This window comes from Microcaecilia unicolor, unplaced genomic scaffold, assembly GCF_901765095.1.
Source record: "Microcaecilia unicolor unplaced genomic scaffold, aMicUni1.1, whole genome shotgun sequence".
Taxonomy (NCBI): Eukaryota; Metazoa; Chordata; class Amphibia; order Gymnophiona; family Siphonopidae; genus Microcaecilia; species Microcaecilia unicolor.
In genome coordinates this window covers 167280-191024 of record NW_021963100.1, presented here as the reverse complement: position 1 = coordinate 191024, position 23745 = coordinate 167280, and the positions used below count along the sequence as shown (strand labels likewise).

Genomic DNA, 23745 nt, shown 5'->3' with positions numbered 1-23745 from the left:
ATTATGGGTGGGACATCATCTAGACAAATTGCTACCCCCCTAGATTGTATGCTTAAGAACTTCAAAAAAGGATTTTTAATTAATGACTATGGACAGACTTTAAGCTCAAGTACTCTAAGAACCTTGTGTGAAGTTGAGTGGCCATCTATGGGAGTGGGGTGGCCCCCTAGTGGCAGCTTAGATATTGAAGTAATCCGGAAGGTCTACAGCATAGTTGTAGGAGAACCAGAATATTCTGAACAACTCCCTTATATAGATTCCTGGGACAGCCTTGTGACTGACCCTCCCTTATGGTTGAAAACTTATATGGGATCCCCAGTAAAATTCATGTTAGGCCAAGTTCAAAGAAAGATTAGAAAATCTAAACTAGAAGAGGGAAAGAGCCCCAGGAAGCCTACCACCCAATCGGTGGCTTCCGCCCCTACCCTGTCCGAGAAACCCATACTCTCTGATGACCCCTCAGACCTTGAGCCACCACCTTATGGCCCATTGTTGGGGTTCCGTGCCACCCCCAGAGATCCACGCCGCCCAGCCCAAGCCTCTCCAGCACAGGCTTCTCCGGATAGTTCTTCCCCTCCTGTGCCACACCTGCCACACCCTAGGTTGGACTTTTCACCCAGTCTCTACCCTTCTGTGCCACATCCTCTCCTGTTAACCTCTGAAGACCCGCTTTGGGTTCCACTCCCTGACTCCTCAACTCCTGACAGCCCAGCCTCTCCCTCTAATACCCCTACCCATTCATTAGGGGCCCGGCATCCCTTTCAATGGACTGAATCACCTGTGACCACCTCTCGGTCTATGAGTACCCCTCCCCATCCCTCAGGGGTTCAACCTACCTCCACTGAATGGGTTAGACCCGCTGCAATTACTTTTGAGCATGATAGGAGGGTAGCTCCTAGCTCTACCTCAGGTTCCATTCCCACCTCCTCGAGAGTTCTGCCACTCCGACAGGTAACCATCACTCGACCGGATCCTAATAATGAGGGTCAGGTTATACAGGCACAGGCCTATCAGTATGTACCCTTCACAACCACCGATCTCCTGAATTGGAAGACGCATTACCCCTCTTATACTGAAAAGCCTCAGGCAGTGGTGGACCTAGTGACTAGCATTATGGCCACCCATAACCCAACCTGGACTGATTGTCAACAACTTCTCCTGACCCTCTTCACAACTGAGGAGAGGCGGAAGATTTTGCAAAATGCTGAGGCCATCACGCGAGAGCGTGTCCCCGGGGGGACACAGGACCCAGAGGGATGGGTTAGAGCTCGGTTTCCTCGCGCAGCTCCAGATTGGGATCCAAATGATGGGCAGCACTATGAACTGTTGTCTGGCTATTGCCGGGACTTGCTGGAAGGTATGAGGAAAGGCATAAAGAGGCCCATTAATCTGGCAAAGGTCTCTGAAATTCTCCAAGGGGCAACTGAATCCCCTGGGGCCTTTCTAGAGCGACTAATTGAAGCCTACAGAACATACACCCCATTTGACCCTGAAGCCCAAGAAAACCAGAGAATGGTGAATAGTGCATTGGTGGCCCAGAGTATGCCAGATATTCGGAAGAAGTTGCAGCGTCAGGAGGGATTCGCAGGGATGAATACCACCCAGCTAATTGAGATCGCAACCAAGGTTTTCATTAATAGAGATCAGGAGGTGCGCCGAGAGGCTGACCGGAAGATGCAGAAGAAGGCCGACCTTTTAGCGGCAGCCATTACTAATTCCACCCTTAATCGAGGTCGACCTCTAGCTAATGGGAAGCCAAAGTGGGACCCCGGACCACCAGCCAGGCCCCGAGATTCCTTCAATCAATCCCGGCAAAGGGGGGAGAATCCCAGACCAAGATTGGAGAGGGATCAGTGTGCCTATTGTAAGGAAAGAGGGCACTGGAAAGATGAATGCCCCCAGAGGCGCCAGGGACTGAGAAGGGGACCAGGAGATCGAGGAAGCCGAGGCCGAGTTCGAGAGGGAAGATATGAGCCTCCTGAATCTGACATCATCGGGATAGCTGAGATGGCAGAATGGGACGAATAGGACAGACCGGGTTCCTACAAACTGGGCTCCCAGGAACCTATGGTCAAGCTAACTATAGGGAGCCGCTCAATTCCATTCATGATTGATACAGGAGCTGAACATTCTGTTGTAACGGAGCGATTAGCGCCTGTGTCTGGAAAAACTGTCCGAGTGGTGGGTGCCACGGGGGTGCAGAACCGGAGGCCCTTCCTGACGACCCGTAGATGCCAATTAGGCTCACACACAGTCACTCATGAATTCCTGTATATGCCAGACTGTCCAATCCCTTTGTTAGGCCGAGACCTGCTGTCCAAGCTTAGGGCCCAAATTTCCTTTGATTCTGATGGCCAGACTTCAGTCTCCTTTCGGCCCCCGATATCCAGCCCTAAGGGTATATTGAGTTTCTGCTGCCCTCTTGAAGAAGAATGGCGGCTGCATCAGTCGCATGGCCAAGTTGACCTACCCCTGGCAGACAGCTTTCAGGTCAGTGGGGTATGGGCAGAAGATAATCCCCCAGGGTTGGCCCGAAATATTCCTCCTGTACATGTAGATTTACTTCCAAGTGCCCGGCCAATCCATCTTCGTCAATACCCAATTCCCAGAAAGGCTCTGGAAGGGATTCAAGCACATCTGAATCGTCTGTTATCCCATGGAATTATTCGACCTTGCCAGTCTCCATGGAATACGCCACTATTGCCAGTTCAGAAGCCAGGGACTGAGGACTACCGGCCAGTCCAAGACTTACGAGTGGTTAACAAATCCACTATTTCATTACACCCTGTAGTGCCTAATCCATATGTCCTGCTAGGATTGATACCTTCTGGAGCTACCCATTTCACGACACTAGACCTAAAAGATGCCTTCTTTTGTATTCGGGTGGCCCCCGCCAGTCAATTGCTTTTTGCCTTTCAATGGGAAAACCCAGTAACAGGAAGGAAGCTTCAGTATACATGGACCCGCCTGCCACAGGGGTTCAAGAATTCCCCCACTATTTTTGGGACAGCCCTAGGGCAAGACCTTAAGACTTTTAAATCTGAGCCTTCCAGGCGAGTTTTACTCCAGTATGTAGATGACCTCCTGATTGCAGCAGTGACCCAGGAAGAGTGTTTTGAGGCTACTAGAGAATTGCTGGAGCTACTCTTGGATGCAGGCTATAAGGTCTCACGCTCAAAGGCCCAACTTTGTCAGTCAGAAGTGAAGTATCTGGGCTTCTGTATTTCCCAGGGAAGTCGGAGACTGGATGCTAGTAGGAAGCAAGCGGTAGCTGCAATTCCCCAACCCAAGTCCAGAAGGGAAGTTAGGGAATTCCTGGGAGCAGCTGGATTCTGCAGAATTTGGATTCCAAATTTTGCATTGATGGCGAAACCCCTTTACCAAGCCACAAAGGGGGGTGAAAAGGAACCATTTGAATGGGGACCTACAGCTCAACAATCCTTCATTGCTATAAAGAAAGCCCTACTCCAAGCCCCTGCGTTAGGCCTTCCTGATGTGGAGAAACCTTTCTCATTGTATGTCCACGAGAGACAGGGGGTTGCTCTGGGTGTGCTGACCCAGATGATGGGATCCTGGCAGAGGCCTGTTGCATACCTGTCTAAACAGCTGGATGGAGTGGCTAAAGGATGGCCAGCCTGCATGAGGGCCATTGCAGCAACAGCCTTACTGGTCCAGGAAGCTGATAAGTTGACTTTGGGGCAAGAACTGGTTGTTAAAGTCCCCCATGCAGTTCTCACCCTCATGGAGTATAAGGGCAACCACTGGTTTACAAATAACCGCATGGTTAAGTACCAAGCCAGTTTGTGTGAGAATCCACGGATACACCTGGAAACAGTGGCTACATTTAATCCTGCCACTCTTTTGCCAGCATCTGAGGGACCACCGGATCATGACTGTATCCAAACTATGGATGAAGTGTACTCCAGTCGACCAGATCTTAAAGATGTGCCTTGGAGGGACCCAGATGTAATTTATTTCACAGATGGAAGCAGTTATGTGGAGAACTCTAAGCGACTGGCAGGCTATGCTGTGGTGACAGAGGACAAGGTGATAGAAGCAAGAGCCCTGCCCCAAGGAACTTCAGCCCAGAAAGCAGAACTTGTGGCCCTCATACGAGCTCTGGAGCTAGCAGCAGGACTGGTAACCAACATTTATACTGATTCTAAGTATGCCTTCACAACCCTACATGCTCATGGAGCTTTGTATAAGGAAAAGGGACTCATAAATGCTGCAGGCCAACCTGTTAAGTATGGACCTGAAATACTTCAGCTGCTAGAGGCTGTTTGGGCCCCCAAGAAGGTAGCTGTCATTCACTGTAGGGGACACCAAAGAATAGATACTCCAGTGGCCCGAGGGAATCGCCATGCTGATCGGGTGGCCAAGGAAGCTGCTCGAGGACCCCCAGCAAGTACTGTGACTCCCCTGTTCCAAATCCGACTGCAAGAATGGACACCTATGTATACCCAAATGGAAGAGAAATGGGCTCAAGAGGAAGGTGCAGTAAGGAGACCTGATGGCTGGTTACATCTCCCTGATACCAGAGTTCTGGTGCCACGCCACCTAGCTTGGCCTGTAGTGTCTCAAGCTCATGACCTATCACACTTAGGGAAAACAGCACTAGCCCGTCTACTCAATCGAGTAGTGGTGCTGGAAGGATTGGATAGTCTGGTTGCCACTGCCTCTGCCCGATGTACTCTCTGTGCCCAGAATAATGCTCGTCAGGGACCCCGTATTCCACCAGGAGTTCAGTCTAGAGGACTAACACCCTTTGAGTCCCTAGTTATAGACTTCACAGAAATGCCCAGGAGCGGTAGGCTCCGATACCTCTTAGTTATGGTCTGTACTTTTTCTGGGTGGGTGGAAGCATATCCTACAGTCACTGAGAAAGCCACAGAAGTAGCTCGAGCCCTCCTTAGGGATGTCATCCCCAGGTATGGATTGCCCCTTGCCATAGGTTCAGATAATGGTCCCGCCTTTGTTGAAGCTACACTTCAGGCCCTGTCCCGCGCATTGCGCATTACCTGGAAATTGCATTGTGCCTATTGTCCCCAGAGTTCAGGGCAGGTTGAGCGGGCAAACAGAACCTTGAAAAATAGCCTAGCAAAGATTTGTCAGGAAACCCAATTGAAATGGCCACAGGCATTGCCACTAGCCCTCTTTCGCCTCCGATGCACCCCAACTAGAGGAACAGCCCTCTCTCCCTTTGAAATTGTGTATGGGAAGCCCCCAGCCATTTTACAGGGAATTAAGGGAGACATAGGGATTTTAGGGTCTGCCCAGGTGCAGGAGCAGGTAGCCCTCTTGGGAAAGATAATTTCTGAGCTTCAGTCTTATGTGAGAGAAATAAACCCTGTCCCCTTCCAGGCTCAGGTACATTCCTTCCTGCCAGGGGATAGAGTTTGGGTGAAAGATTGGAGGCTTCAGCCTCTGGGGCCCCGATGGAAAGGACCTTTTACTGTTTTGCTTTCTACCCCTGCAGCTGTGAAGGTCGCAGGGATTACTCCATGGGTCCATTGGTCTCGAATTAAGTCTGCTGACCAGACTGAGCCCAGCACGGATCAGACGGAGCCTAGACAGTGGAGAGCAGAAAGTGATCCAGCGGAGCCATTGAAGTTGCGCCTGACCCGAACCAAAGAATCTACTAGCTGAAAAGAAGGGTCAACTGCATACTGCAGGAGCGGCTGAACTTCGGCTTCACACTGAGACTCTTTCTTGCCCAGATTCTGGCTTTCTTGGAATTTGAAAGCTTGATCCTTGTCAGTTGAGGGTCTATCCCAACTGGTATAAGAACTCAAAGACTGAGAACACTATATGAGAGTAATCTGTGATTAGCACAGACTGTTGAAATATTATTGCTTAATTAGTTTGCTGTATTTGTTTTAGATTAGGAAGAAAGAAAATGTTAGTAGTTTGGATGCTTTTGTTGTTTTCTACTCCTTGCCTCCTTGTTCCTAATACCCCAACTCGCTCCAACCTTTGGTTACACTCAGTCCAGGAACTAATTAGCCAGGCAAAGATTACTTCCCCTTGTATTGTGTGTTCCCGATTTTCTCCTTATACCACAGATGTCCCAGCTGTTCCTGTCCCTGTGCAACTCCCAGCTCTTATACCTCCCTATTTTTCGAGTTCAGGTCCTTGGAGCCAGGATTATACTTGGTGGTCCTTTTATAATGCTACTTCCCCCTCTGAATCTTCTCTAAGGCCAGTTTTTACGTCTCCCTATCCAGCTTCTGGAGTGTTTTGTTTAACAAGAAACATCTCAACTGTTCTTCCCATTCCCTGTAACTATACTAATGTTCTCCCAGAAAAAGGAGAATCTGTGTGGGTAGTTTCTCCAGGTACTCCTATGTGCCCTACTACCGTACCTGCAGATTATGACCCAGGTGATTATCTGGCTCCTAAGCGTACCACTGAGAAGACTATAGTGTCCAAGCTTATTTTCTACTTTCATAAGTCCCCGGGGTATGAAGAGTTACTAACAAATGAGCAGCCTGTCACAATTGGGGATTGGCGCCTATGGTGTGCAAAGTCTCCATTTCGTCTTCGTTCCCCCTGGGATAGGGGCTCGCATTATGGGCACCCTAAGTACCCTGTCCAGCCTGAGCCAACATTTATTGGGAACTTTCCTCACCCTCTCCTTGGTCATTACTGGCTCTGTGATAATGTCCTCCACATGATTCTTCCCTTCACATATGATTTTTGTGTATTGGTAACCTTGAATTATTTTCCTAAAGTTATTCCTCTTAAGCCACTATCCCCGCACCGCTCTAAGCGAGAGGCTTTGTCCTTACCCTCCTCCGTTGCCACAGAGGATGAGGCGATTGAATTAGCCCTCCAGTATATCAATTCTACTTATCCTCTGACTAAAAAGAGACTTGTAGCCCTTTCTGCCACGGCCTGGATTCCAATTGGAGGCCCGGTAGCGGGTATTACTGAACTAGGTATGGCTACTCGGAGACTTCAGTCCCTACTCCATGTTTTAGTTCATGAGCTGAACGTGGTAGTCAATGCATTGCAGGATCAAATTAATGAATTAAGTATAGTTTCTCGGTATAACCGTATGGGTCTTGACTACCTCTTTGCAGCTCAGGGTGGTCTCTGCACAGTGTTAAATTCTTCAGAGTGCTGTACTATTGTCATAAATAGGACGCATGTAGTTAGGCATGCCATGGATAAAGTCCTACATTTGGCTAGCCTTAATGTGGAGGATTACCGAGGAGGATTAGACCTTACCTCCTGGTGGTGGTCATTGACCTCCTGGATACGTCCCTTGTTCATTTCCCTAATAGTCTTAGTTTTAGCAGGGTTGTTGTTTTGTTTCCTGGCCTCATGTGCTTCGGCAGTATGCCGTCGGACCTTAACAAGTAGGGTAATGGTGATTCACAAGTCTATTCCTAATTAGGATCACTATAATCTCCAGAGTTTGAGTTGTGAGACTTATCTCTGCATAAGCTGATTTTAGTCTCAAAGGGGGGAATGAGGCAGCCATGGGCAAAGAATAATTCTGAGAAATCATATTAAGGGTTAATTCTGTTAAAATCTGGGGTTTAAAAGTGGTGTTTGAATTCTAGCTTTTTACCTTGCAAGCAAGATAAAGGAATGCAGGCTGGAATTAATTACTAGAAGTCTAGCGTTTGCCGGGCTGGGTTAGAAAGGTCAGAAAGACCCTTGTGATTGATGGATTGCTAAGCAAACACATATGTATTCTATTATGAGCCGGCATATTGCAGGCAGTTTGTTTAGGATTAGTTTAAAATGCTTAGAAGAAAATACTATTTAGAGAGAGAGGCAATAGATTAGTATTTACAAGTTTTTGATATTTAGAATATGTTTTTCTGTGTAATTAATATGTAGGATACCTTTCTAAATTCTGTATTATTCTTTGTCTGACGTTCTAAGCAAGGACTGCAGTGAAGAGGCCAACATGTGTTTTAAGTTATCTGCAGTTCTGGCTGGTTCAATGTATAAGCTGATAGGTGAACGAGGTCAGGACTAGTCAGCTCTCTTCTCCTTGATTAATTGTAGGTAAATGTAGAAATGGTCCTGAATGCCATTAAGTAAGATTGGCTTTTGACCCCTTTAATGAATGCCAGAGTTCAGCTAGCAGGTAGTATGAAGCTGATTAGGAATATGAGAATAATCAATGTTAGATTGGGCCTCTTGGTCTCTAAGGGAACCCAGTTTAAGCTATAGATGAGAAATCAATCATAATGAACATGCAAGAGTTCTGGAGACCAAATGTCTGGTGTAAGGGGCCCCAGGTCACAGGTCAGTTTAGGATGTCTGGAACCTATGTAACTGATATTTTAAAGTAATGATTGGTTGAGGCCAGGTAACCAATCTATTCCTTAACCAATTGGAGAGTAAGGGGGGGGGGGGGCAAGGCTAGGAGGGGGATAGAACAGTATTTAAGTAGGAGCAGAAGCAGTTTACGTCAGAAGAAAGGAAGGAGAGCTGAAAGAAAGCTGGAAGACAACAGGAGAGAAAGAGAGCAGAAGGAACAGACAGAAGAGAAGAGAGCTGAAGAGGACAGACAAAAGCCATAACATCCAGAGAGCTGAGAGAGAGAGAAGAGAGCTAGAACTGATGTCCTGCTTTGTTTGCTGGCAAATAAAGAAGATTTCTCCCTCATTCTGGTGTGTGCTGTCTGACTCCTGAAGTATCACAAATTCCTATCTCAATTCCTGCAACAAGGCAAACCTCAGTCATTCTCTGGGCCGGTCTGGAGGGACTTCACTAAAGGAAACCAAATTAGCAGGTAAGGTCTAATTTCTCCTTCTGCCCGGGGTATGCTGCCATCTGTATACATCTTGCAGCTGATATCAATCATACTTCTGGCCACAGCTTCTCCATGGGACTCAAGGCAAACAAATGCCCGAATTATGGCTCAGTGCATTTCTGTGGTGAAAAGAAGTTGCAGTGTCTGTAGGATAGAAATTTAGAAAGGGATGTAGCAGTTGGAGAAAAGGACAAGACAGTTTCCCTATTCTTCCAAACCACCAAACTACCCTCTGCAATTGCCACATCACCCCCAAAACTAGCCCCCGTCTACCCCATTACCCCTACATAATGTGGGCAGGTTCAGTAAGACTTTGTACATATTTCATTGTACGTATTTCATGTTCACATGTTTAGGGAAGATATGAGATGTACTCAGGATTTGAGAGATTAAGATTGCCAGCTGTCTTGGGGGTTTTTCTGAAGTCAGCAGAATTTTACATTAATGGCCAGATAAGGAGAATTGGTAATAAAGAAGTTCTGGACGGCTTCCTAAAGAAAAAGTCCATATACTATTATTGAATTGACTTGGGGAAAATCCGCTCCTATTTCTGGGCTAAGCAGCATAAAACGCATTGAACTTTTTCTGGATCTTGCCAGGTATTTGTAACCTGGATTGGCCACTGTTGGAAACAGGATGCTGGGCTTGATGGACCTTTGGTTTGTCCCAGTATGGCAATACTTACGTACTTACTTTTCAAGTTCTTTCCTCTCATCTCCTCCCCTGATAAGATGCACAGAAAGTGTGCACACCCATTCAATCTCTTCTCCCCCCCTCTCAATCAATACAAATGCAAGCATTTGCATATAAAGGGATTTGAAAGGTTTTCATCATTCATGCTCTGCATGTTTTCCCCACTTAAGTATCAGGCAGCAGTGGTAAGTAAGCATCACATGGTTCACTGTCAAGTGTTCCAATTTCACTCGTTGCTTTCATTTGAATATATTGGGTTCACTGTCAAGTGTTCCAGTTTCACTCGTTGCTTTCATTTGAATATATTGCCCTTACTTGGACCACTTGATGATCTTTCAAAATTTGTTACTGCTAACCCACAATTCTTTTCAAAATTAAATAAGAGCTCTTGCCACTCTTGGTTTTTTTTTTTTTTTTTGCCAAATGTAAGCAAAGATTTTCTTGTGCAGGGTCCTAAGTTTGCTCAGGAATGGGTATTTTTAGTATTGAGAATACTCAGTCTATTTTTCTTGCTGCTGCCACCCTTCCAAGCCATAATGTCATTATGCCATCTTTAATTCATACATTGTGTGCACTGTGTTAAAAAAATTGAACTATTTGTATGACCACCAAGATGTGACACTTTTTTCCTATCTTACACTTTTTTTTTTTTTTTTTGGTGGGTAGAAATTGGGAGGGTGGAGGCTGCTCAATTTTTATACTGCTCCCTTAATCCCTAGACTTACTAGACTGCATGTGAGTAAGAAAGGACATGGTGTACAACCAGATCTGCGGCTAATTTGATAGTGCATGTTGAAGGAAGGAGAAATTCCGGTCTAGACTCATCGGCTCTAATACAAGTTATTGAGGAACTGGAGAGTCCGGGGAGTCGTAGGTCTAGGGATTCTCTTCAGCCATATGGAAAGGAGGGCAGAGGAAGAAAGGTGAAAACCTAGTGAGAGATGTGGCAACATAAACATGGACAGGGAAGAGACTGTGACCTCCACGGTAAGCTTCATTAGATTGCTGCTGTAAACTCCAGTGCTCAACATTCCAATTTATGTTCTGAAACAGATTTTTATTCCAAGTATAGTAAACTGATTGCAAGCAGATTACCAAAGCATTAAAAACTGTGCACTGTCAAACAAAATACACTGCTGAAAAATGGTGGTTCCTGAACCGTACAGTGTGTTGGGACAGTTGGACAAATGAGGAAATTGTCTAAACCTTGATTGGGGTTTGCTGATGAGGTCTGGTGTGCCAGATTGGTAGGTAGAAAGTGAGATGCACCCCCCCCCCCCAAACCTCTTCAAACATTCCTCTTACATTTACTGTCTTGAGTCCTTTCATCCTTGTCCACCATGTACAATTATTCTCGTGATACGGATTTTGTTGGCTTCTCAAGACCTTTCTTTTATGACTGAAATTTGATTTGAATTTTTGTTTTAGATTCAAGTCCTGAAAGCACAGTTGGAGAGCACCCAGAAAGAACTGGAGTCTTACCGTTCATATAATGGACGATTGCATGAGCAGACAAAATTGCACAAGGAGGTGCATGTACCCAGAGGCTACATCGCTCAGGTAAGCGGAGGGGGGGGGGGGGGGGGAGACAGGGTGGAGATGAGTTTTGGATGACTGGAGTGGAAAGTCCCCTCCCAACTTTTTTTTTCTCTCGTGTGAATTCACAGCTTCCATAGCATCCCTCTAGACCAGTACAGATGGGTTATCTACTCTGACCACCAGATGGAGTCCGAGAACAAACTGAGCTTCAAGTGAGCCTATAAGTGGACAAGTGGACTGTGCAGTCCTCAGGAAACCAGTCTGTTCTCAGTCTCAGCAGATGGAGGAGAGGTAAGCCTGTGCAGTCGGTTACTTGTGGACCCTGGGATTTCTTTTCTTGAGTTTTCTTCCTGGGGCTACTGGATAAGAGAAAATGCTCCCTCTCTTTTTTTTTGTTTTTTTTTTTTTTTTTGTTTAAAAAGGGAAAATTAAAACACCAGAGGTAGTTTCAGGTTTTGCTTCCCTCTTGTCTGCCTGCTGGAAAGGGGTTGAGGCCCGCTGGGGTCTCTTGCGCCTCGGAGGTGTTAAACCTGGGTGGCCAAGTCGGGACCTTGCTTGTGGGTACCTTTGGTCTGTGAGCCTCAGCTGTCTGGCTCCGTCTTCAGGCAAAGCAGCAGTTTGGAGTGTTGTGGGGTCTGCCTTGCTTCTACTTTCTGGCCTGGTGTTGGTGAAAAACAAGTGTTTTATCGTGGGGCAGCTGCATGGAAAAAAAAAAGAAAAACAGAGTAGCAGACATTTTTTTTTCCCTCCCCCAGCAGTTATTTTCCTGCTGCCCCAACACTTCTCCGGGGAGCCGCGGAGTTCCCGCAGAGGTACTCGATGCGCTGGTACAGCCTTGGCCCAGCGTCAGCCTGTTTTATGTTCTCCCCTTGACCCTTGATGGACAGATTTGTGCTTCGAATTTAGCATCATGCTGGTCAGGTGGTTTTGGTGGCACTGGATTGGCCGTTCAGGCCGTGATATGGAGACCTCATTTGGCTTCTTGTGGCGGAGCCTTTTCGATTTCCACCACTGACAGATCTTCTATCTCGGGGACTGGTGCTCATGTCTGATCCAGCTCAGTTCTTGCATACGGCTTGGCTTTGGAGAGGGTGCGTTTGTTGAAGGGTTTTCTGTCCCAGTGGTTGCCACTGTGCTTCGTTGGAAGAAGCGTGCAACTTCTTTCACCTAATATTCGCATGTGGTGCATATGTGGGGACTGTTCCTTTGTGCCGCTGCAGTTCCCCAGTTTCTTGATTTCTTACAGGCTGGCCTAGATAACGGTCTCGTTTTGTCATCCTTGAGGTTGCAGCTGGGGCCTACTTTCAGGGCCTGATTCAGGGGCATCCTTTGGAGTCCCTTCCTGATGTGATTTGTTTCTTTTGGGGCGTACGTCTTATTCATCCTCCAGTTCATAGGTCTGTTCTGCCTTAGGATCTTAACCTGGTGTTGTCCACTGTCGTAGAGCATCCTTTGGGTCCTGTACTCAGAAGGGTTTGACGTTGAAGGTGGTGCTTCTTGTGGCCTTGGCTTTGGTTTGGCGTGTTTCCGAGTTGCAGGCTCTTTCCTGTAGGAAGTCTTTCCTCCAGTTTCTTCGGGAGAAAGTGGTTCTTCGCGTTCTGCCTCAGGTGGTTTCTCCACTTCATGTCAATCAGCAGGTTTCCCTGTCTTTTTTGGGGGGCAGTTCTGGCTTGGAGGAACAGAAGCGCTTGCACTGTTTGGATGTCCACAGAGCCCCCCTGTCGCTATTTGAGGGTGACACTAGTTTCGCCGTTCGGATCATATGTTCGTGTTGTTTGGTTCACAAAAGGGTGAGGTGTGGTCTGCCACTGTTGCCCATTGGGTGAGGGAGGCTGTGGCCTCTGCCTGTATACTTTAGAAACAGCCTGTTCCCTCCTTCTTGAAGGCCCATTCTACTCAGGCTTTGGGGGCTTCATGGGCAGAGCATTCATTGGTTTCTCAGCTGGAAATTTGTAAGGCTGCAACCTGGTCTTCATTTCTTTACGCGCCACTATCACCTTGATGTGTTTGCTCGTCAGGATGTGCGGTTTGGAGCCAGGGTGCTGACAGAGGGGCTCCGTGGGTCCCGCCTATCATGGTCACTGCTCTGGTACTTCCCATCTGTGCCGGTCTAGAGGGATGCTGTTGAAGGAGCAATTAGATCTTGCCTACTAATTGGCTTTCCTTTAGTTCCTCTAAACTGGCACAGAGCCCTTCCAGCGGACGGTAGTTTTGTTGTTTTCAGTGTTTTTGTAGCTGGCACTCTCATGAAGTGTTTTGGTTCTTTTTCAGAACTGTACAAAAAAAATATACAGACACGGGAGTGTCAGGATTCAACCCCGTACCAGCCGCCTTGCAGTTGGTCAGAGCTAGTGAATCCTGTTTCTCCTATTTGGCAGCAGCAGTGCAGACAGCCTCAGTCAGGGGATCGAGGTGGCAAAATTGAATGGAGAACTTGATTTCCTTTTGGAGTGTTTTCTCTGTTCAGTCCTGTGGGTCATCTGCTTTGCTAGGCGTATATTGGTTTCCTGAAGACTGCACAGCCCACTTATAGGCTCACTTGAATCTGTTTGTTCTCTGTCTCCATCTGCTGGTCGGAGTGCATAACCATCTGTGCCGGTGTAAAGGAAAGCCAGTTAGCAGGTAAGATCTAATTGCTCCTTGATGAAAGCAAGAGGAAAACCATTGCAATGGGAGATCTTCCACATAGATTTATCTGGTTTAATATTAACTCTATCACCAGGAAATACACACACCGATAGTTGTATAGAAGTTAGCCAGCCCTCCATCGGGGAGGCTTGCAAATCTAGCTGTAATGATGCAATAAGAATTTTTGGTGTCTGCTAACCTTGTAAATACTGTGGACATTATGAACTTCATGGAATTTGCAAGTGTGGTGCATTTCTGTTGTGATCCCCCCCCCCCCCCCCCCAATTCTCCACACGAGTATTCTGATAAGGTGTATGGATAAATCCAGTTTGTCATGTACTGGCTGGAATAGCTTCTCCCAAACTCTGGAACTTTTGTGTTCTTGTATGTGCCTCAGCTCTTTTTTAACACAGATAATACAGTGGCCTACACCTTAGGATTTATTTAATTACTCTTGATAGTTTATTGTTCAAATTATATGTTATGTTGTAGCTTTTGTGTTGAATTTGATAGACAGTGTAGCCCAAGTGCTGTTGCTTGTGATTTGTATTTTGTTTTCAGTTGTTTGTTTGTTTTAACTGGTGGTTTTCTGTTGCTTATTTGGGCTCCCAACTACCAGCGGGTTTTTTACTCACTTTAGTTCCGTCTTGCAGTGACCGTCCTCACTAGGGCTCATTCTGGAAATCTGTAACTAGCCAGATTTAGGACCACTAGGTGTCATCATTGCAAGATGACCAGTTCGGCCTCAGTCTACCCAAGGAGCAGACATCTGAGCTGGGAATTAGAATCCAGCCAGCCTTTGAGAAGCATTCTTTGCTCTCAGTATGTAATTTGTAAGCATTATTTTTGCTGTAATATTTGCTAACATCTCCAACATAGAAAGTGCATGCTATTTTCAGATAACTGATATTGATTACAAAATGTTTTTGGTGCTTAGGAAGACCATATGTGTGAGAGAAAATAGAGCAAATCTTGCAATCTTACAGGTCATAACAGAAAAGACCATTTCCAGTACTCCCCCCCACCCCTCTTCTGTTGACTTTCATCTTCCTTTTCTTTTCTTTTTTTTTTTTGTGCTCTGGGAAACTAGCTGTACATATTAGAAAGCTGCACAAGAGTGGGAATCCACAAGGATTCTCTCCAGGTCTACGGGGATGGGCCCAGGTCTTGCGGGGTCCCCTGTGGAAATGCACGGCGATCTGAGCTTTGCCTCTCCTGCCCCGAGACACAGTGTTGTCTCCTGGCATGTACCAAGCCACCCTAGTGGTCTAGTGGTTTCTTCAGGGCAGGAAAGATCCCCAGTCTTTGCTGCCACTGACCCTCTTGCTGCCACACCACTTTTTTAAAATGACTTCCGAGACTTCCAGTGGCGACCTTGTGAGACTTCCGTTTTCCCCTTCCTCGTGCAGCCCGAATCCTGTGCACTCAAAACAAAGCAAGCAAACCTATGAACTGCTGCATCCACGTTGTCGTTCTTTATTTTTGGTGGCATTTTTATTTAATCTCACTTAGATTTTCAAACACGCCGGCTTGTGCATATGGATGTATACAGAGGAAGTATAATAATGGAATAACTTTTTATAGGTAGAGTAGTAATTTGTTATAAATCGTAATCAGTGTTTCATTTGGAGGGGCTGGTTAAAGGGATACCCTAGTACTGTTCATACAGAGATTTCTTTTCTCCTGGTAAAGGGCCACTAAAACAGACATCATTATGAGAATCAGGTTCTTAGCATTCAGAGTGTCTGTCTATTTACTTATTTATGGCATTTGTATTCCACATTAAACATGAATTAGGTTGAAACCTCGAGTGTTTTTCCCCTGTGCCTGTATCAAAAGAAAAAAAGATGGCATGTGGGAACTTGCTTCTTCTGTTTTGCGGATTGCAGTGGTATATTATAAAATTGCACTTGCCTTTTTTTTAAATGCCCAGTTGGGTATATATGCTATTCTCCGAGGACAAGCAGGCTGCTTGTTCTCACTGATGGGTGACGTCCACGGCAGCCCCTCCAATCGGAAACTTCACTAGCAAAGTCCTTTGCTAGCCCTCGCGCGCCCGCGCGCACCGCGCATGCGCGGCCGTCTTCCCGCCCGAAACCGGCTCGAGCCGGCCAGTCTTCTTTTGTCCGCACTCGGTACGGTCGTGTTTTCGCCGTGTCGAGCCCCGAAAAGTCGACCTCGCGCGTCCAATTTATTTTGAGCGTGTTTTTTTCCTTCGGGAAAGTTTTCTCTTAGTCGGGAAGTGCTCCGGAAACCCCCCGCTGGGTTTCGTGTAAATCCTCCCCGTACTTCCAGCTTTTTGCCCCGGTAAGTTTTCTTTCGTCGTCGGGGTAGGCCTCTTTTTGGCCTCGGTCGAGATTTTTCTCCCTCTAAATTTTGGTGCTTCAAATTTCGCCATTTCGGCTTTTGATTTCGCCGGCGTGATTTTTCCGCCCATGACATCGAAGCCTTCCAGCGGCTTCAAGAAGTGCACCCAGTGCGCCCGGGTTATCTCGCTCACTGATCGACACTCGTCGTGTCTTCAGTGTCTGGGGGCCGAGCACCGCCCTCAGAACTGCAGTCTGTGTTCCCTGCTTCAAAGGCGGACTCAGGTAGCGAGACTAGCCCAGTGGCACGTGTTGTTCTCGGGCTCTTCGTCGGCATCGGCACCGGGATCTTCGAGTGCATCGACGTCGTCAGCGTCCAGACCATCTTCCTCGGCCGCCCCTGCATCGAGTGCATCGAGGCATCGGGCCTCTGCATCGGCGCCGAGACATCGGATAGCTGCATCGACGTCGGTGGTACCAGGACCTCGTCTGCTGATGTCGTCGGACGGTGGTGCATCGGGTGGAGTGCAGGTGAGGGCTGTCCATTCCCCTGCTGGTGGCGGTGAGCCCTCGGGTGGGTCTCCGCCTACCCTGAGGGCTCCTGCGGTACAGCCCCCCCCGAGATCGACCTTCTTCAGTCTCGGCCCCGAGGAAGCGACGGATGGATTCGACGTCCTCCTCGTCGGTGCCGGGGAGCTCCGGTGACATGCTTCGGAAGAAATCGAAGAAGCATCGACACCGGTCTCCTCCCCGTGTCGGCACCGAGAGCTCTGGGTCGCCGAGGGATTCGGCACCCAGCAGGCATCGGCACCGAGAGGACCGCTCACCCTCTGTTCAAGAGGTGTCGATGCGCTCCGCTCTGGGCAGCCCGGAACAGCCTCCACGCCCGGAACAGGTACTGACGTCGACGCCTGCATCGACCTCTCAGCCTTTCTCTGCAGCCACTCTAAACGAGAGCCTCCGGGCCGTTCTCCCAGAGATTCTGGGAGAGCTGTTGCGCCCTACCCCTCCGGTACCGGCGGTGCTTGCGCCTCCGGTACCGTCGAGCGTGGCGCCGGCTGGCCCATCGCCCAGGTTGAGGTCCCCGACGTCGGTACCGCGTGCGGTGCCGACCGCGGCCACCTCCCAGGAAGGCTCCCCGACCACGTCGGCGGAGGGAGCTTCGCCGATGCGGGCAAGGGAGTCTACCTCTCGACGCCCCCATCGTGGACGGGGTTCCACGGAGTCGAGCAGGGCGAGGTTGCAGACACAGGTCCGGGAACTCGTGTCTGACACCGAGGGTGAGGCCTCGTGGGAGGAAGAGGAAGATCCCAGATATTTCTCTGACGAGGAGTCTGAGGGTCTTCCGTCTGATCCCACTCCCTCTCCTGAGAGACAGCTTTCTCCTCCCGAGAGTCTGTCTTTCGCTTCCTTTGTCCGGGAGATGTCTACGGCCATCCCCTTCCCGGTGGTTGTGGAGGACGAGCCCAGGGCTGAAATGTTTGAGCTCCTGGACTATCCTTCTCCACCTAAGGAAGCGTCCACTGTTCCCTTGCACCATGTCCTGAAGAAGACATTGCTTGCGAACTGGACCAAGCCATTAACTAATCCCCACATTCCCAAGAAGATCGAGTCCCAGTACCGGATCCATGGGGACCCAGAGCTGATGCGCACTCAGTTGCCTCATGACTCTGGAGTTGTGGATTTGGCCCTAAAGAAGGCTAAGAGTTCTAGGGAACATGCTTCGGCGCCCCCGGGCAAGGACGCTAGAACCTTAGACTCCTTTGGGAGGAAGGCCTACCATTCCTCTATGCTCGTGTCCAAGATCCAGTCCTACCAGCTCTACACGAGCATACACATGCGGAACAATGTGCGGCAGTTGGCGGGCTTGGTTGATGCTCTTCCCCCTGAGCAAGCCAAGCCTTTTCAGGAGGTGGTCAGGCAGCTGAAGGCGTGCAGAAAATTCCTGGCCAGAGGAGTTTATGACACTTTTGATGTTGCGTCCAGGGCCGCTGCTCAAGGTGTGGTGATGCGCAGGCTCTCATGGCTGCGTGCCGCCGACCTGGAGAATAGACTCCAGCAGCGGATTGCGGACTCGCCTTGCCGTGCGGATAACATTTTTGGCGAAAAAGTCGAACAGGTGGTAGAGTGTCTCCACCAGCGGGACACCGCATTCGACAAGTTCGCCCGCCGGCTGCCTTCAGCTTCTACCTCTACAGGTAGACGATTTTTCGGGGGAAGGAAGACTGTTCCCTATACTTCTGGCAAGCGTAGGTACAATCCTCCTTCCCGACAGCCTGCGGCCCAGGCTAAGCCCCAGCGCGCTCGCTCTCGTCAGCAGCGTGCGACTCAGCAAGGCCCCGCGGCTCCCCAGCAAAAGCAAGGGGCGAGCTTTTGACTGGCTCCAGCAGAGCATAGCCGACATCCAAGTGTCAGTGCCGGGCGACCTGCCTGTCGGAGGGAGGTTGAAAGCTTTTCACCAAAGGTGGCCTCTCATAACCTCCGATCAGTGGGTTCTCCAAATAGTCCGGCAAGGATACACCCTCAATTTGGCCTCAAAACCTCCAAATTGTCCTCCGGGAGCTCAGTCCTACAGCTTCCAGCACAAGCAGGTACTTGCAGAGGAACTCTCCGCCCTTCTCAGCGCCAATGCGGTCGAGCCCGTGCCATCCGGGCAAGAAGGGCTGGGATTCTATTCCAGGTACTTCCTTGTGGAAAAGAAAACAGGGGGGATGCGTCCCATCCTAGACCTAAGGGCCCTGAACAAATATCTCGTAAAAGAAAAGTTCAGGATGCTTTCCCTGGGCACCCTTCTCCCCATGATTCAGCAAAACGATTGGCTATGCTCTCTGGACTTGAAGGATGCCTACACACACATCCCGATACTGCCAGCTCACAGACAGTATCTGCGATTTCAGCTGGGCACACGCCACTTCCAGTACTGTGTGCTACCCTTTGGGCTCGCCTCCGCGCCCAGGGTGTTCACAAAGTGCCTAGCTGTGGTAGCAGCGGCGCTTCGCAGGCTGGGGGTGCACGTGTTCCCATATCTCGACGATTGGCTGGTGAAGAACACATCCGAGGCAGGAGCCCTGCAGTCCATGCAGATGACTATTCGCCTCCTGGAGCTACTGGGGTTTGTGATAAATTACCCAAAGTCCCATCTTCTCCCAGTGCAGAAACTCGAATTCATCGGAGCCCTGCTGGATTCTCGGACGGCTCGCGCCTATCTCCCAGAGGCGAGGGCCAACAACTTGTTGTCCCTCGTCTCGCGGGTGCGAGCGTCCCAGCAGATCACAGCTCGGCAGATGTTGAGATTGTTGGGCCACATGGCCTCCACAGTTCATGTGACTCCCATGGCCCGCCTTCACATGAGATCTGCTCAATGGACCCTAGCCTCCCAGTGGTATCAGGCCGCTGGGGGACTAGAGGACGTGATCCACCTGTCCACGAGTTTTCTCGAATCCCTATATTGGTGGACGATTTGCTCCAATTTGACTCTGGGACATCCCTTCCAAATTCCTCAGCCACAAAAAGTGCTGACCACGGATGCGTCTCTCCTGGGATGGGGAGCTCATGTCGATGGGCTTCACACCCAAGGAAGGTGGTCCCTCCAAGAAAGCGATCTACAGATCAATCTTCTGGAGTTGCGAGCGATCTGGAACGCTCTGAAGGCTTTCAGAGATCGGCTGTCCCACCAAATTATCCAAATTCAGACAGACAATCAGGTTGCCATGTACTATGTCAACAAGCAGGGGGGCACCGGATCTCTCCCCCTGTGTCAGGAAGCCGTCAGCATGTGGCTCTGGGCTCGCCGTCAAGGCATGGTGCTCCAAGCCACATATCTGGCAGGCGTAAACAACAGTCTGGCCGACAGGTTGAGCAGGATTATGCAACCTCACGAGTGGTCGCTCAATTCCAGTGTGGTGCGACAGATCTTCCAGGCGTGGGGCCCCCCCCTGGTGGATCTCTTCGCATCTCAAGTGAACCACAAGGTCCCTCAGTTCTGTTCCAGACTTCAGGCCCACGGCAGACTGGCGTCGGATGCCTTCCTCCTGGATTGGGGGGAGGGACTGCTGTATGCTTATCCTCCCATTCCTCTGGTGGGGAAGACTTTGTTGAAACTCAAGCAAGACCGAGGCACCATGATTCTGATCGCTCCTTTTTGGCCGCGTCAGATCTGGTTCCCTCTTCTTCTGGAGTTATCCTCCGAAGAACCGTGGAGATTGGAGTGTTTTCCGACCCTCATCACGCAGGACGAAGGGGCCCTTCTGCATCCCAACCTCCAGTCTCTGGCTCTCACGGCCTGGATGTTGAGGGCGTAGATTTTGCCTCTTTGGGTCTGCCAGAGGGTGTCTCCCGTATCTTGCTTGCTTCCAGGAAAGACTCCACCAAGAGAAGTTACTTCTTTCATTGGAGGAGGTTTGCCGTCTGGTGTGACAGCAAGGCCCTAGATCCTCGCTCTTGTCCTACACAGACCCTGTTTGAATACCTTCTGCACTTGTCTGAGTCTGGTCTTAAGACTAACTCCGTAAGGGTTCACCTTAGTGCAATCAGTGCATACCATTACCAAGTGGAAGGTAAGCCGATCTCAGGACAGCCTTTAGTTGTTCGCTTCATGAGAGGTTTGCTTTTGTCAAAGCCCCCTGTCAAGCCTCCTACGGTGTCATGGGATCTCAATGTCGTTCTCACCCAGCTGATGAAACCTCCTTTCGAGCCACTGAATTCCTGCCATCCGAAATACTTGACCTGGAAGGTCATTTTCTTGGTGGCAGTTACTTCGGCTCGTAGGGTCAGTGAGCTTCAGGCCCTGGTAGCCCAGGCCCCTTACACCAAATTTCATCACAACAGAGTAGTCCTCCGCACTCACCCTAAGTTTCTGCCAAAGGTCGTGTCGGAGTTCCATCTGAACCAGTCAATTGTCTTGCCAACATTCTTTCCCCGTCCTCATTCCTGCCCTGCTGAACGTCAGCTGCACACTTTGGACTGCAAGAGAGCATTGGCCTTCTACCTGGAGCAGACACAGCCCCACAGACAGTCCGCCCAATTGTTTGTTTCTTTTGATCCCAATAGGAGGGGAGTGGCTGTAGGGAAACGCACCATATCCAATTGGCTAGCAGATTGCATTTCCTTCACTTACGCCCAGGCGGGGCTGGCTCTTGAGGGTCATGTCACGGCTCATAATGTTAGAGCCATGGCTGCGTCGGTAGCCCACTTGAAGTCAGCCTCCATTGAAGAAATTTGCAAAGCTGCGACGTGGTCATCTGTCCACACATTCACATCTCATTACTGCCTGCAGCAGGATACCCGACGCGACAGTCGGTTCGGGCAGTCAGTTCTTCAGAACCTGTTTGGGCTTTAGGATCCAACTCCACCCCCCGAGGGCCCTGTTTGTTCTGTTCCAGGCTACACTCTCAGTTAGTTGGTAAATTTTTTAGGTCAATCTCAGTTATGTCCTCGCCGTTGCGAGGCCCAATTGACCAATGTTGTTGTTTTGAGTGAGCCTGGGGGCTAGGGATACCCCATCAGTGAGAACAAGCAGCCTGCTTGTCCTCGGAGAAAGCGAATGCTACATACCTGTAGAAGGTATTCTCCGAGGACAGCAGGCTGATTGTTCTCACAAACCCGCCCGCCTCCCCTTTGGAGTTGTGTCTTCCCTTGAAGTGTATTGTCTTGCTACATACTGGACTGGCCGGCTCGAGCCGGTTTCGGGCGGGAAGACGGCCGCGCATGCGCGGTGCGCGCGGGCGCGCGAGGGCTAGCAAAGGACTTTGCTAGTGAAGTTTCCGATTGGAGGGGCTGCCGTGGACGTCACCCATCAGTGAGAACAATCAGCCTGCTGTCCTCGGAGAATACCTTCTACAGGTATGTAGCATTCGCTATCTCAGCTTTGTTAAATGTTTCAGATATATCCATCTACTTGCTCCCATGATCTAACTAAATTCTATTATTCTGTCTCACTGTATTTTCAAATGTAAGCTACATTGAATCAGAATTTGCTTGGGATAATGTGTGATATAAATGTAAAATAAAAAAAATCCCTTATTTCTAATAATCTTTTTGCTATTGTTTTCAATAGCATTTGCTATTGTTTTAGGTGAACCAGTGTGGCATCCATCTCTGCCTACTGGCTTCAGCCCATATAACAGGCTAGATAGACTCAACCTTTGAACAGTGGGGCTTCTGATCTCTGCAGGAAATTAAATTAGACATCAGGTGATGAGGATGTCGTGAGCACTAGGTATGTTCAGAAATCAGATGGTTAGTAAGTGTCACAACCAGACCGGGAATTCATATCACTTGAGCCAATAAGGACTAAGGAAGAAATTTCAACCTTTTTGCCCTCAAGGTATGGGCTGGAGTGTTTGTCTTGGGACATTTCTGATGATCATACAAACCTAGTCTGGGTGAAGGGCCAAGCTGGAGACCAGTTAACCCCACCTCATTAGTGGTCTTCCTTCATGAGAAGGAAAATAGGTTCTGTTTTGTGGAGTGGAGAAGATCTGGATAGGAATATTAACAGCCTTCTGGAAATTGGAAGCCAGTCTTTCTTCAGTTGACTAATTTTGAGCAAGGGTGTGTGTTGGGTTTTTTAAGATGTTAAAACCTAAGAAGTAGGGTAAAGAAGTCCCACCTATATGGTAATCACTAGGATGGCCCATTAGGTAAGTAGGTGTCTTGTCAGACCTGATTATCTGAAAAGCATGGCTTGCTGTTACACCTTTGAATGCAGATTTTACAACTTAGTTGCATTTAGTAGCTTCACAGATTATGTTCAAGGAGGGGGAGTATCACAAAAGCAGATCCAACTCAATGAATGAGAGTCTCTGGCTTCATTCAGTGTGAGGGCAGGCCCTCAAACCATTCCCTCCTGCCCCCACCAACATAATTTCCTCACACACTTTTTTTTTTGTCTTGTTATTGATGTTTAATCTGACAGCACAGTATAAAAAGGAGAAAAACCATTAGAATGTAACATTCCATCATGTAGCTTCCCAGTATTCCAAAACTTGTGGGATAGTTGTCCATCAACCAGCATGTGGAGATAAAGAACTGAAAACTGAGCTTTCTCTTGGCATCCAGTCCAGCTCCTCAGTACTTTCTATCTCCAGCAGGTGGATAGACACGCTTTTCAGCCTCTGGTTTCGGGTGCTTTGCTCCTGGTCCAGTTGGTTCCTAGTTGAGCTTTGTGGGTGGCTTGAGTCTACAGAATCATATCTGGAGGACTTCAGATCCCCTGTCTCTGATGCCCCAGAAACTTACTTTTATCTGTGGAGACTGTGAGCTTGGGAGGAGCAGCTGGCAGTGGCAACTCCCGACTAAAGTTTGACTGTAGGTTCTAATTGGGGCAGAGGAGGGATCCTGACTCACTGTTTGGGACACGTGCTGTGCTTGTGACAGTTGGGGTGATTGGCATGTCCCGCAGATTCAGTTAAGCGGTATTCCTACTATGGGACCTTTCGGCGTTGCAGTGCGTGCACGCTGGGAATCCCAAGGTATGCAAAGGAAAGGGTCAGCGGCAGCACATCTCTGGATTTGGCACAGCATCTGAATATGCCAGGGTCTTCAGGCTCTGGGCCATTACACAGTTTGATGCAGGAGAATGTGGGAATGGGCACCATTTTGTTGTGGCCAACTGGCAGTGAGGAGCAGCCTCTTATCATACATGGAGCACAGCCACCATTTTACATCCTCAGAGCCCGACAGAGCATTCAGCTGCATCAGGATCTTTGTTTTCTCTGGAATTTATATTGCTCTTACATCAGGCCTATTTACTGAAGTAGAGACAGTCAGTTGCTGCAAGGTGCTTCAATCTCTTGCCCT

The 23745-nt window shown here is 48.9% G+C and overlaps 1 protein-coding gene across 1 annotated transcript in view; it reads left to right on the top strand.

The window, feature by feature from the left end:
- Window positions 1-10429: 10429 nt before the first annotated feature.
- Window positions 10430-23745, top strand: part of LOC115458929 (TRIO and F-actin-binding protein-like) — a 110742-nt gene continuing 97426 nt past the window's right edge. The window contains exons 1-2 of the mRNA XM_030188784.1: window positions 10430-10459; window positions 10901-11032. Coding sequence (XP_030044644.1) covers window positions 10430-10459; window positions 10901-11032 — 162 coding nt within the window. The remainder of the gene's footprint in view (window positions 10460-10900; window positions 11033-23745) is intronic.